The following is a 14,542-nucleotide window of genomic DNA, read 5'->3' on the forward strand; positions in this document are numbered from 1 at the left end:
CTTGCTATAGAAATGTTACTGGGGTCCGTTTATACTCTTGCTACAGAAATGTTACAATGGTCTGCCTATACTTTTGCTATAGAAATGTTATTGGGGTCCGCTTATACTCTTGCTACAGATATGTTACTTGGGGTCTCCCTATACGCTTGCTACAGAAATGTTACAGGGGTCTGCCTATACTTTTGCTACAGAAATGTTACTGGAGTCCGCCTATACTCATGCTACAGAAATGTTACTGGGGTCTCCCTATACTTTTGCTACAGAAATGTTACTGGGGTCCGCTTATACTCTTGCTACAGAAATGTTACTGGGGTCCGTCTATGCAGTTTCTACTGAATGGTTTGAGGTGTTCGCCTATACTTTTGCTACAGTAATGTTACTGGGGTCTCCCTATACTTTTGCTACAGAAATGTTACTGGGGTTCGCCTGTACTGTTGCTATAGAAATGTTACTGGGGTTCGACTATACTTTTGCTACAGATATGTTACTTGGGTCTCCCTATACGCTTGCTACAGAAGTGATACTGGGTCTGCCTATACTTTTGCTACAGAAATGTTACTGGGGTTCGCCAATGCAGTTTCTACTGAATGGTTTGAGGAGTTTGCGTATACTTTTGCTACAGAAACGTTACTGGGGTCCGCCTATACTCTTGATAAAGAAATGTTACTAGGGTATCCCTATACTTTTGCTACGGAAATGTTACTGGGGTCCGCCTATACACTTGATAAAGAAATGTTACTAGGGTATCCCTATACTTTTGCTACAGAAATGTTACTGGGGTTCGCCTATGCAGTTTCTACTGAATGGTTTGAGGGGTTCGCCTATACTTTTGCTACAGAAACGTTACTGGGGTCCGCCTATACACTTGATAAAGAAATGTTACTAGGGTATCCCTATACTTTTGCTTCAGAAATGTTACTGGGGTTTGCCTATACTCTTGCTATAGAAATGTTACAGGGGTTCACCTATACTTTTGCTACAGAAATGTTACTGGGGTCTCCCTATACTTTTGCTACAGAAATGTTACTGGGGTCCGCCTATACTCTTGATAAAGAAATGTTACTGGGGTATCCCTATACTTTTGCTACAGAAATGTTACTGGGGTCCGCCTATATTTTTGCTACAGAAATGTTACTGGGGTCTCCCTATACTTTTGCTGCAGAAATGTTACTGGGGTCTGCCTATACTTTTGCTACAGAAATGTTATTGGGGTCTCCGTATACTTTTGCTTCAGAAATGTTACTTGGGTCCTCCTATACTCTTGCTATAGAAATGTTACTGGGGTCCGTTTATACTCTTGCTACAGAAATGTTACAATGGTCTGCCTATACTTTTGCTATAGAAATGTTATTGGGGTCCGCTTATACTCTTGCTACAGATATGTTACTTGGGGTCTCGCTATACGCTTGCTACAGAAATGTTACAGGGGTCTGCCTATACTTTTGCTACAGAAATGTTACTGCAGTCCGCCTATACTCATGCTACAGAAATGTTACTGGGGTCTCCCTATACTTTTGCTACAGAAATGTTACTGGGGTCTCCCTATACTTTTGCTACAGAAATGTTACTGGGGTCCGCTTATACTCTTGCTACAGAAATGTTACTGGGGTCCGCCTATGCAGTTTCTACTGAATGGTTTGAGGTGTTCGCCTATACTTTTGCTACAGGAATGTTACTGGGGTCTGCCTATACTTTTGCTACAGAAATGTTACTGGGGTTCGCCTGTACTGTTGCTATAGAAATGTTACTGGGGTTCGACTATACTTTTGCTACAGATATGTTACTTGGGTCTCCCTATACGCTTGCTACAGAAGTGTTACTGGGTCTGCCTATACTTTTGCTACAGAAATGTTACTGGGGTTCGCCTATGCAGTTTCTACTGAATGGTTTGAGGAGTTCGCGTATACTTTTGCTACAGAAATGTTACTGGGGTCCGCCTATACTCTTGATAAAGAAATGTTACTGGGGTCTCCCTATACTTTTGCTGCAGAAATGTTACTGGGGTCTGCCTATACTTTTGCTACAGAAATGTTATTGGGGTCTCCGTATACTTTTGCTTCAGAAATGTTACTTGGGTCCGCCTATACTCTTGCTATAGAAATGTTACTGGGGTCAGTCTATACTCTTGCTACAGAAATGTTACAGGGGTCTGCCTATACTTTTACTATAGAAATGTTACTGGGGTCCGCTTATACTCTTGCTACAGAAATGTTACTGGGGTCTGCCTATGCAGGTTCTACTGAATGGTTTGAGGGGTTCGCCTATACTTTTGCTACAGAAATGTTACTGGGGTTCGCCTATGCAGTTTCTACTGAATGGTTTAAGGAGTTCACCTATACTTTTGCTACAGAAATATTACTGGGGTCCGCCTCTACTTTTGCTATAGAAATGTTACAGGGGTCTGCCTATACTTTTGCTACAGAAATGTTACTGGTGTCCGCCTATGCAGTTTCTACTGAATGGTTTGAGGGGTTCGCCTATACTTTTGCAACAGAAATGTTACTGGGGTCTGCCTATACCCTTGCTAGAGAAATGTGACTGGGGTCCGCCTATACTCTTGCTACAGAAATTATACTGGGGTTCGCCTATGCTGTGAGTGTACAAAGACTTCCCATCACAGTGTTTTACCTGTCTGGCACAGATACACTTTGATTTCTTCCTGCGTAATACCATCTTTGTGCACCCACAGCTTAGGCGAGCCCAAGGAACTCAAAGACTACCCATTGCGGTGTTGAGCTATCTGACACCTACACAGAATGAAGTGTGTGGGGACCTATGGATTTCCCATAGCTATTTAACTCACGGCACCTTGGGTCACACAAGGTGAAGGCTGGGACCGAGCCTGACCCAGGGCCCGCTCACGTACTTCCCACACAGAGTATTGCGGGTCTTACCTCGGTCATGATTTCTTGGCCTTATTATGCCCCCTCCTCCTCCTGCTTGGGGTCTGAGGATCACCGCTGGGCAACATGTATTTTCTCTCGTGTTACCACAGTTATCTGAGACACTGGTTTGGGCCAAACAAAAGGAGCATTACTGCATTAATGAGACGTTCACAGCTGCACTAGCATTAGAGTCCGCTTTATGCCCATGATTAATGAGGGTGTGAGCCGAGGCCGAGGTCCTTGGCAGGGTGAAACTGCCATGTTTGGGCTCTCTGATTTCTTTATGTGTACTGCTTTCCTTGGGTTCCAGGGGCTCGCCTATGCTGTCAGTGCACAAAGAATTCCCATTGCGGTGTTTTACCTGTCTAGCACAAATACACTGACTGACTAGGTTAGAAATGTGGGCCGAGGTCCTTGGCGGGGTGAAACCCTGCCATGTTTGGGCACTCTGATTTCTTCTTGTGTAATACCATCTTTGTGCACTGACAGAAGAGGCGAGCCCAAGGAACTCAAATACTTCCCATTGCGGTGTTGGGCTATCTGACACCTTCACAGAATGAAGTGTGTGGGGACACATGGATTTCCCATTGCTATGTAACTCGCGGCACCTTGAGTCACACAAGGTGGAGTCTGGGACCGAGCCTGACCCAGGGCTCACTCACGTGCTTCCCACACAGAGTATTGCTGCATTGTGGAGATGTGTAGAAGTGCTGGCACCCGAGTCCCCTTTATGCCCACGTTTGCTGCTCCTGACAATTTTGTGATGTAGATGGCACGGGATTGGAACGATGATCGTACGTCAATTTCTCATCAATTCTCAACAGCATCGTGGGCTATCGCCCACACTTTCAAAGAGGGTCGCTGCCTGGCCCTGCCAACCCTCTGTAGTGTGCGCCTCCGGTTACTCCTCATCCAGTACGCACTTATAAATAGACATGAGGGTGGTGTGGCTATGAAGCGAGCGTGTGGCATGAGGGCAGCTGAACGCTGCGCTGGGAAACTTTTGTGTGCGCTGGATACAGCATGTAACCCAGGAGAAGAGGCAGCGGTGTCACCCGCAGGCAGTGATTGTCCTTGGTTGCAGGTAGTGTGGTGCTTGGCTAAGATGTGCCAGTGCATGTGCCTTGCTAATGAGGGTTTGTCCCAAGGAAATTGTTGGGGGGGTGACCGCCAGATTCTTGCCCCCATTTTGGCTTAATAGTGGAACCTGGGAGCTTCAGATGCAGCCATGCATGCTGCCCCTGCCCTTCCCTATCCATTTCTGTGGTCTTTTCATGACTTTCTGATGTTTTCTGGTGTTTCACAAGTCATCACCTATGCGGAGCATCAGTCCCATACAAAAATACTCGAGTCCCCCATTGACTTCAATGGGGTTCATTACTCGAAACGAGCTCTCGAGCCTTACGAAAAGTTTGACTCAAGCACCCAAGTATTTTGGTGCTTGCTCATCTCTAATCATTATCTTTAGAACGATGGCATCACTGCTGTGACTTCATATCGACGGGCAGCCATTGCTTTACAATGGCTAAATACATCTCTTCAAATCAAACCAGTCATCAATAGAATCTCCAGGATGATGATTTATAAAAAATATCGGCAATGAGAAACAATAATATGGAGGAGTACCTTTAAAACATGGTCCCTGTGGTCCCTGTACCTTGATTTGCCTGGTCTCTCACGTCTTTTATCGACATCGTGTATTCAAGCCTGAACTTATCTTGAATGAAGGGGAATCCCAATTGAAACATCCAGTAGGAATAAAGTAGGCCCAGGACTCCAGTTTACACATCTCAAAGGTTTGATGGGATTTGATCGCATAGAGGCAGGAAGACATGAAGAAGGAGGAGCAAAAAAATTCTTCAGGAAATGGAAACCTTTCTTGATTTCTCACTCCACAGATTTAGATATAGCAAATATAGTGATGCCTTTTCAATACACATCGTGGTATCTCAGGGAAGACTTGAAGGGGTCCGTGTGCAGGTTAAGACTCCCCACAATGGGCGATAGAGAAAGTAGTGGCATTGAGTAAAGAGACAGGTTCTCCTGAAGTGATATCCATTTCCTCTCCCCTCTACCTCTCCTTTCCACTTTTTTTTCTTTCCCTCTCTTACTTACATTTTTTAACTTTTTTTAATGAAAGATGAAGGTTTAGTTCTGGTTTAGGGTGGTTTCACACGTGCGATAAAATCAGAGCAGTTTAGGCAACCAATGATTCACAATGGTTTCCTTCCCATCAGCGATGTTTTTACTGATGCGATGTTGAGAGGTAAAAAAAATCACAGTGTGCTCTATCTTTCTGCGATGTGTGTTTTATTTTATCTTCCATGTTTACCTATGGAGGCTTTTTGTAATGACATCGCAACACAAGAAACATGCGTTGTGATGCAATGTAAACATTAAAAAGTCCCATTGACTTTTGCCATTAAAAAAATTGTGCAATTTTATTGCGGGCGGCAGCGATGCGATACAAGATTACTCTCCAAAAAAACCATCGCTGATGCTCAAAAATCGCAGCAAACAAAAATGCAATTTTTTGCTTGCGGCAAAACCACGATGGCCCGTGTGAGACTGGCCTTAGAAGTTACAAGCATTAAGAAATTGTTCTTTTGTTTTCATAACTACCATAGGAATATCAGTCTTGCAAGACCGAACTCACATATGTTAACAAAATGCTGGCCCTGCGAGGCTTTCACCGAACATGTAGTATCTTACTTAAATTTTGATATGCTGACAAAATGCTGTAAAAAAAAAGTAATAAAAAGATGTTCAAAAAATAATAATTGCGCTCCCTGGGAGGGAACTATTCCAAAAACTAAAAATTTATAGTTTTTTTAAAAAATGTGTATATTGCAAAAATTAATATTTTGGGTGGCTGATTCAGTATCAATCAATAGATAAGATAAACCATAATGTTCTAATTGCGGACCACTGCCGATCACAAGGATAAAGGGATGGAGGACTCTTGGGTTTATTCCCTGCACACAGGTAATCCCAGCAATCCACTGTGCTGGTGAATGGGGTTGTGATGGAGTTCCTTGCATAGCATGCGGCTGAGAGCATTACAATTCAGAGAAAACCCTTCATTATGAGGACCCCAAGTCCTGGTGGCCACGTATGTCCCTTTTACACAGGTCCAAAGTTGTTTAAATGACTGATATCACCGCTAAGGTCGTTAGCGCTGGTGCAGAGCGCTTACACTGAAAGACTTATTCCTGGATCGTGGGCTTTTCGCTCAGTGCTTGACCTTCTTTGTAAAGCGATGAGCGGGGAGCGTTTACACAGAACAAGAAGGCAGCGATCGAGTGATAGTTTTTATGCTCACTGAAAAAAAAGGATTATTTTCTAGGAAATCAAATTTTTTTCTGGACAAGTGAGTAATGTGGCCTGGAGTTTATTCAGTTGTGCCCTGCAATCCAACGGGTGTTCCCTTCATTATAGGCCTAGCCATGTGTCCTGTAAGTAGATTAGGGCCACCATGGGTATGTTTCTGAACACGGGACAAACAGGGGTATTCATTTTGGGGTGAACGTCTTCATTCCTATGTACACTGTACAAAAAAAAACTGTTTTTAAATTGACACAATTGCAAAAAAATGAAAATCGTAATTGTTTTCCTTCTGCTTTGCTTAGATTCATTCAAATACTGTGGGGTCAAAATACACAGTACAACTCTAGATGAATTCGTTTTCAAAACTGGGTCATTTGTGGGAGTTTTTTTATTGTTTGGCTGCTCAATGGTTCTACAAGTGTGCTATGGAGCCTGAAATGTATTGAGTTGTACCCTGAAATCCAGCGGGTGCTCCTTCCATTATAGGCCTAACCATGTGTCCTATAAGTAGATTAGGGCTACAATGGGTATGTTTATGAACACGACACAAACAGGGGTATCCATTTTCGGGTAAAAGTCTTCATTCATGTGTGCTGTATGAAATAAACAGTTTTTAAATTGACACAATTGCCAAAAAAATGAAAATTGTAATTTTTTCCTACTACTTTGCTTCGATTTATTCAAAAATTGTAGGGTAAAAATACTTAGTACACCCCTAGATGAATTTGTAAAGGAGTCTTATTTTCAAAATGGGGTCCTTTTATGGGGGTTCTCTGTCATTTTGGCAGTCCAAATTTTAAAAAAAGATAGAGTTTCAGCTCCCCTCACTAATCGTATCCATAAGGGGAGCTGAAATTACTCACCTCTGTTGTTAGATATGGGGTTACCACGGGGGTGCGCGGGTTCGGTTGGTGTGGGATGTTCGTCCTGGTGCTGTGGGGGCCCGGGCTGGTGGCTCTGTCCGGGGTTGCCCCACTCTGGTGGTTGGTTGCAGTGGCTGGTGCACGCCGGCGGGGGGGAGGTGGCTTTATGACTCCCCCTGGTAGTCATGTGACTTAACCCCCCTCTGGGCAGGGATTTCTGCATATATACCTTGCTGGACCAGACTCTGGTTGCCAGTGTTTGTTTTTTACTTGTCTGCCTACACCTGCATTATTGACTGGACTTCTGTGTGTTCTACTTCGGCCTTTCATTTGACTCTGCCTCTGTTTTGCCTCCCTGTACTCTGCACATGTTTTTTGGTTTGACCCTGCTTGTTTCACGTCTACTCTCTGGTCTGCTTAGTTGTTGCCTCTAGTAAGCTATGCAGTGCTCACCTGCTGGTCTCCCTGTCTCTCCTTGTTTGGGGTTCCTGTCACTAGTGCAGCGCAGGGACAGTCACCCAGTTGTCATCCTGGGGCCTAGCCCAGGAGTACAAGTAGGTAGGGACAAGGGAGAGGGCTGGCTTAGGGATCTCATGTCCATCTGCCCCTGCCAGTCCTAACATCTGTCCTTCGCGATGTCTCACGCTGTTCTGGTCCTTCCAGACATTAAATGTTGGGAGCATACACAGAAAGCCGGGAGCCCAGGAGATTTAAAATCTCCATGTTCCCGGCTAGCGTGAGTAGCCAAGAGCAGGGAGATGTCACCATGGACCACTGTATGCAGTTCCCATTAATATTATCGTCATTATCCGAATTCCCCTCAGAATTACGTAATACACTCGCAGAAACCACAATGTAGCATGTTCTATTTTACCGTAGATATCTGCGATATAAAGCCCATTGTGCTCTATGGTCACTGATATACCCACAGCCCATACTCAACTATGTTGTGTACGTGCAGCTAGTACCCGCATCATCGCTAAGCAACAGAGCAGCAAATATAAACAAAAAAAGGTGTACTGCACATGACTGACTTTGTGAGAACGCAGTTATGCGCAGTACATTGCGCGGCCGTATACAAGGCTACGGCCGGCGTCACAGTTGGGATCAGCTGCAGCTCCACAAGCGGATTTCACATATGGCCGTGTGAGCTCGGCATTATTCAGATCACTACCTGTAATGACAATGTAATTTACGAGAAGTCCCCGGGAACGCTCGCTTTCCTGCAGTTCTAGGAGCAGCTTGTTGAACACCTTCTGTGTGAAACCGCCGCACCTCAGCAAGCTTCGGAAGCCTCACAGAGCGCCACTTTTCACACCCCATCCCTGCCACTGAGGTCAAGAAATACCCCCCCAAAAAATTCTCAGGTTTGCAGTAAGCATTGGAGGAGGAAGCAAACCTGGTTTTATTGCCCCATGTGCTCATCCCAACCCGGCCTCCGTAATGACCTCTGATTTCAGACATACCACACAGTTTACAAAATTACATTTAGCTAAGATTTAGGGAATGCTAAAAAGGAAGAGGGGGGGGTATTTTTAGGGAGTCAAATTTTATTCATATGTGTGCTGTATAAAAAAAAGTTTTTAAAATGACACAATTGCCAAAAAAATGAAAATCGTATTTTTTTCCTTCTGCTTTGCATAGATTCATTAAAAAACTGTGGGTTCAAAATACGCAGTACCTCCCCTAGATGAACTCGTTAAGGGGTCTAGTTTTCAAAATGGAGTCATTTGTGGGGTTTCTCTGTCATTTTGAAAGCTCGAGGGCTCTAAAAGTGGGAAATGGGGCCTAAAACACCTTCAAGCAAAATGTTTGTTCTGAAAGTCACAGGCTGCTTCTTACGGTTTGGGCCCTGTTGGACATACAGACATAATATTAAGGCCCCAATGGGTATGTTTCTGAACACAGGACGAACAGGTGTATGTATTTTGGGGTTCAAACCCTCATTTTCATGTGCACTGTAGAATAAAAGACTGTCTTTAAAATATGAAATTTTATTTTTTCATCTCTAAATTGCATTAACTCGTGAAAAAAAACTCTGGGGTCAAAGTAATCATGACCCCCCCTCAGTGAATATATTAAAGGGTGTAGCTTTTAAAATGGGGGAATTTGTGGGCATATCTATCATTCTGACCCCTTTAAGCCTTTGCAATCTTGGCTTGGAGTAGGTAAACAAAAGGTTCCTCAAAATTTAATAACTAATGTTAAATTTGTACATCTCCTAAATGGTTAAAAAAGACAGTTTTTTCAATGTGCTTCCAGAATAAAGTAAACAGATTGAAATATATATCTAATCAAAAATTGTACAGTATGTTTGCACATATTTGAGACATTGCAGTTGAAAATGTGACAAAATGACAATGTTTTCAAAATTGTCCCAATTTTGGCGCTTTTAATAATCATACACAAATTCTATCGGTCTATATTTACCACCTAAATGAAGTACAAAATGTGGTGGAAAAACAATGTCAGAATTACTTGGATATCCAAACCTTTACAGAGTTATTCTATGTCAACGTGAGACATGTCAGATTTCCAAAATTTGGCCTGCTCATTAAGGCACAAAAGGCTTGGTCACTAAGGGGTTAACCAATCCCCCACTATTCCCAAAATGGCACATTTCGGATCCCCTGCCAGTCTCTCAACAGGGTCATGTGACCTCTGCAGACAATTACTGTGACCAGGAAGTACAGGTGTGGAACCCAAAGTATTGAAACGGTAGTGGAGGGTTAGTATTTGTTGTTTTTTTTTATCGAAGTAAGTGAATCATTATGTTAATGAGGTCAAACTAGTGAGCTATAAGAGTTCCATAGCTCAGCTGAACCAAACAAATACAAGTGTGCTCATCAAGGGTTTTTTAATGTACAAGAATTATTTTGGTAATACCATATTGGGTCGTGTTTGTAAATAGACCCTACTGGAGTCGAAGGAATGTGATTCATTGTTCACTTGATCCAAGGGTTTCTTACACTTAAATCCAAACATATTGCCACCTTCTGACCGGATACTTACCTATACATATATAGAGTCCATTTTCATTTAACCTAAGGACATATCCACGTCTACAGGCACATGGGGAGGTGTTCTCTTCCGCACTACAATTCTCTGTAGAATAATACATAAGGATCAGTTGGAGTCATGGAAAAATTTACAGATTAAATGCTCAGAAAAAAGACAATAAGATCATTTTGCACTTAAAGGGGATTTATTTTTTGAACAACTTCTTTGGCACTCTTTTATGCCATAGTGAGGCCTTTCCATCCTCAAGACTTTCTTTAGGGCCGCTTCATACGAGCGAAAGCGCAAAAACACTTGCTCCAGCACTACGTATTTGCACTGTGAAGGGGGGGCGTTTAGGGTGCATGCCTGCGCGAATACTGTGTCCATTTGCACATGTACCGCTTGTTGACATGGAAGGGACAATCACCACCACCCTAATTTAAATGGCTATTCAATCAAATTAGGTGCTGGTGTTCGCAGGTATGCACAGTGTTTTCCGCATACCCATGTGTACATGTGTGTGCATTTGCGCACTCCTATAGAGCATGTCACTTTTATTTCGCAAGTGAAATGCTTGAGAGAAAAATTATGGTGAGAAGGTGCTGAGAAAGTATTCGCACTTGGGCCGTACTATGTAAGGGTGCTGAAAGACACCAGTACTATAGATGGCACATGGTAGGTGGGGCCCTGTGACAGATTTTGCATTGGGGCCCAACAGCAGTTCATGGAGGCAAAAATTGGTCCCAACTTACGACACAATAATTGGACCTTAGAAACAACCTAATTCAGTGCATATGTAATAAAACAAGGCATGGGGTAAGATAGCGCACATTACCAAGACACTCTCCACCCGGGTAAGTGATGGTCATCTTGTCCTTGACATTGAAGAAGTTGTTGTTACAGGCACAGTAGTAGCCCTCGATTGTTTCCTCGCAGGAGGCATTAGCTGGACATTCATTCAGAGATGGATCACACTTAGGAAAATGAGCGGCTTCAGGAGGCAGGTAACGAATTCCTAGTAAAGAGCATTCAACAAGAAGTTATCTGTAACATCACAGGAAGTACATTGTATATACAGTAATGGCCGCCTCTAGAATATGATCTCTACATATAGTGATTTTATAGCATGCCTCTCCCACATTGTATTCATCCACCAGAGGTGTAGCTATGTTTTCCTGCATCCGGGGCAAAATATCCAGTTTGGCACCCCCCCCCCCCCCTCCCCCCTCCAACTGAAATTTAAGGGCTTATTCACACAGGTAAGTGCAAGTTGCATCTGAGAATCTTGGGAGCAACTTTTATCAGTCAGCACATGGACACTTACTGCATCTGTGCTGTGTCTAATCTGCATGAACAGGGCACATTGCATGCTCTACTATCATCCGTGACATGGACTATAGTAGGACATGCAGGGATTTGTTTCACATAGACCTTCCATCCGTGTGAAAACTCGTCCATGTGAATTGTCTCATAGGCTATAATGTGTCAGTGTGAAATACAGACAACACACAGATGGGAGATATGCTCAAGTCAATAAGAACTCATTCACATGGATGTAGGCATAATAGCATCCAACTCAGCTCAATGTATTTGCACCGAGAACGAGTCTTTTTTATGTGAGTATTGGCGTCTTTTTCTGTACTACCTGTGGCTTCAGGGAATGTTTTTTTTGCACTAATGACACGACCATGCCAGATTTAAATGGCTATTTAGCTTAGTGAGTTCCAGATGTGTTGTTTTTCCAGTGGAATTCCAGCATATTGCGCATCGTTCACGTATTTGTGCAACCCTCATAGACTTGGGGACTTTTAGTGCATAAATTAACACAAAAGTAGAGCATGCTATGTTTCTTTTGCGCGCGTGAAATGCGAGTGCAAAAAAGGAACTGTGCATAGGCGTAGCGTCAGGGGGTGCTGGGGTCGCCATGGCGACCCGGCCCATGTGCTCAGGGGGCCCCGAGGCAGCCCTCTGCAATACCAACATGCACATTTAGGGCATTAATCGCTGGCCGTTCTGACTGCAGCAAAATTCTCACCATGCGGCAGCCGGAACGGTCAGCGTGAGAGGAAGGCTCGGCAGAGCAGGGAGGAGGAGGGAAGTACTCACATGGGCCGGCAGGGGAGGATGGAGGAAGTCACATGGGCCGGCAGGGGAGGATGGAGGAAGTCACATGGGACGGCAGGGGAGGAGGGAAGAAGTCACATGGGGCGGCAGAGCACAGTGATCATGTGCTGCCCCCTGCTTCCTGCTGAACGGGAAGCTTCTGAGTTGCTGGCTTGCTGCTGCTGTCACATGCAAGAGAAGTGGACCAGGCCCTGGGGTAAGTGCATATGTGTGTGTGTCTGTCTGTCTCCCTCCTTTATCTATATACTATCTATATACTTGTATCTAGCTTTCTATATCCTATCTATCTATCTATCTATCTATCTATCTATCTATCCCATATCTATCTATATACTATCTATCTATCTCTCTATCTGCTATCTATATACTATCTATCTATCTGCTATCTATATACTATCTATCTATCTATATACTATCTATCTATCTATCTATATACTATCTATCTATCTATCTGCTATCTGCTATCTATATACTATCTATCTGCTATCTATCTATCTATCTATCTATCTATCTATCTACTATCTATCCCATACCTATCTATATACTATTTATCTATCCCATATCTATCCAAATACTATCTATTCATCCATCTATCTATATACTATCTATCTGCTATCTATATACTATCTATCTGCTATCTGTATACTATCTATCTATCTGCTATCTATATACTATCTATCTATCTATCTATCCCATATCTATCTATATACTATCTATCCCATATCTATCTATATACTATCTATCTATTCATCCATCTATCTATATACTATCTATCTGCTATCTATATACCATCTGTCTCATATGAGATAGATAGATAGTATATAGATAGATATGGGATAGATAGTGTATAGATAGATAGATAGTGTATAGATAGATGGATGAATAGATAGATAGATAGATAGTATACAGATAGCGGATATATAGTATATAGATAGATATGGGATAGGTATATAGTATATAGATAGATATGGGATAGGTATATAGTATATAAATAGATATGGGATAGATAGATAGATAGTATCTAGATGGATATGGGATAGATAGTATCTAGATGGATATGGGATAGATAGTATCTAGATGGATATGGGATAGATAGTATCTAGATGGATATGGGATAGATAGTATCTAGATGGATATGGGATAGATAGTATCTAGATGGATATGGGATAGATAGTATCTAGATAGATATGAGATAGATAGATAGTATCTAGATGGATATGGGATAGATAGTATATAGATAGATATGGGATAGATAGATAGATAGATAGATAGATAGATAGATAGATAGATAGATAGATAGATAGATAGATAGATAGATAGTATATAGATAGATAGATAGATAGACATGTGTTCAGAACACACAGTTTGAAATTGTGGCATTTTTACCAGGATTTCGAGCAGCGTTTTTGATCACAGGTTACAGCGTCTGACGGCGCTTTTTAATGCTCCCCCCCAATTGTTGTGAGGAGGTGTGTTAAAAACCACGACAACGCAAAAATAGAACAGACAGCTCTCGAAAATCACAGCATTAGAAACACCGTGTTCGAGCGCAGGTTTAAGTAAGCTCATTAAAATCTATGAGAGTGTTGTACCGCGGTTAGTACGGCACTCGGGACATCGCGCTAATAGCAGTAAAAAGCAGTGTTTGCGAGAGTGGCCTGTGGGGCTACAAACAAATGTTCATGTGCAGGAAATGCGTCATGTTTGGAAAAATTACGCCAAGGGGCAGATCATGTATGCAGCACAATCTAGGTATGGGTACGGGGGAGTGTGGAGTGGAGGTCCAAGGGGGGGCCCCGAGCTGAACTTTTGCACCCGGGCCCCTGAGCCCTTAGGTACGCCCCTGGAACTGTGAGCGAACCTATTGAAATCAATTGCCTCTATTCTCTGCATATGGCGTGCACAAATTTTGTGCATGCAAAATCACACCTAAAATGAAAAAAGTGTAGTACTGAGTTAGCCAGTAGAGCAAAATGTGACTATTCTCAGTAAGAGAAACCATGTATCTTGTGGATATGATACCTTTTAACCCCTTCAGTGGCGGGTTTCCTACCACCCTGTCTGACCCACCAGGGCAGATTTTTTAAATCGTCTAATCATGTAATTTCAACTAATTTTCCAGTCGCGTTCCAAGAGCCATAACTTTTCATTTTTCCATTGACACAGCCATATGAGGGCTTGTTTTTTGCAGGACAGGTTGTACTTTTTGATGGCATCATTTTTGGGTATATATAATGTATTGCATAACTTTTGTAGGGAGATTGGGGGAAAAAAAGAAATCCTGCCATTTGTTTTTTGAATTTCATTTTTACGGCGTTTAGCGTGCAGAAAAAATAGTGTGAT

At 42.7% G+C, this 14,542-nt stretch overlaps 1 protein-coding gene across 1 annotated transcript in view; it reads right to left on the reverse strand.

Moving 5' to 3' along the window:
• LOC136610196 (adhesion G protein-coupled receptor E1-like) overlaps nucleotides 1–14,542 on the reverse strand; it is a 135,528-nt gene that overhangs the window by 56,031 nt on the left and 64,955 nt on the right. Inside the window, exons 3-4 of the mRNA XM_066589437.1 lie at nucleotides 10,911–11,090; nucleotides 10,088–10,180 (exon numbers count right to left, since the gene is read on the reverse strand). Of these exons, the coding sequence (XP_066445534.1) occupies nucleotides 10,088–10,180; nucleotides 10,911–11,090 (273 nt within the window). The remainder of the gene's footprint in view (nucleotides 1–10,087; nucleotides 10,181–10,910; nucleotides 11,091–14,542) is intronic.

This window comes from Eleutherodactylus coqui, chromosome 2 (assembly GCF_035609145.1).
Source record: "Eleutherodactylus coqui strain aEleCoq1 chromosome 2, aEleCoq1.hap1, whole genome shotgun sequence".
Classification (NCBI taxonomy): domain Eukaryota; kingdom Metazoa; phylum Chordata; class Amphibia; order Anura; family Eleutherodactylidae; genus Eleutherodactylus; species Eleutherodactylus coqui.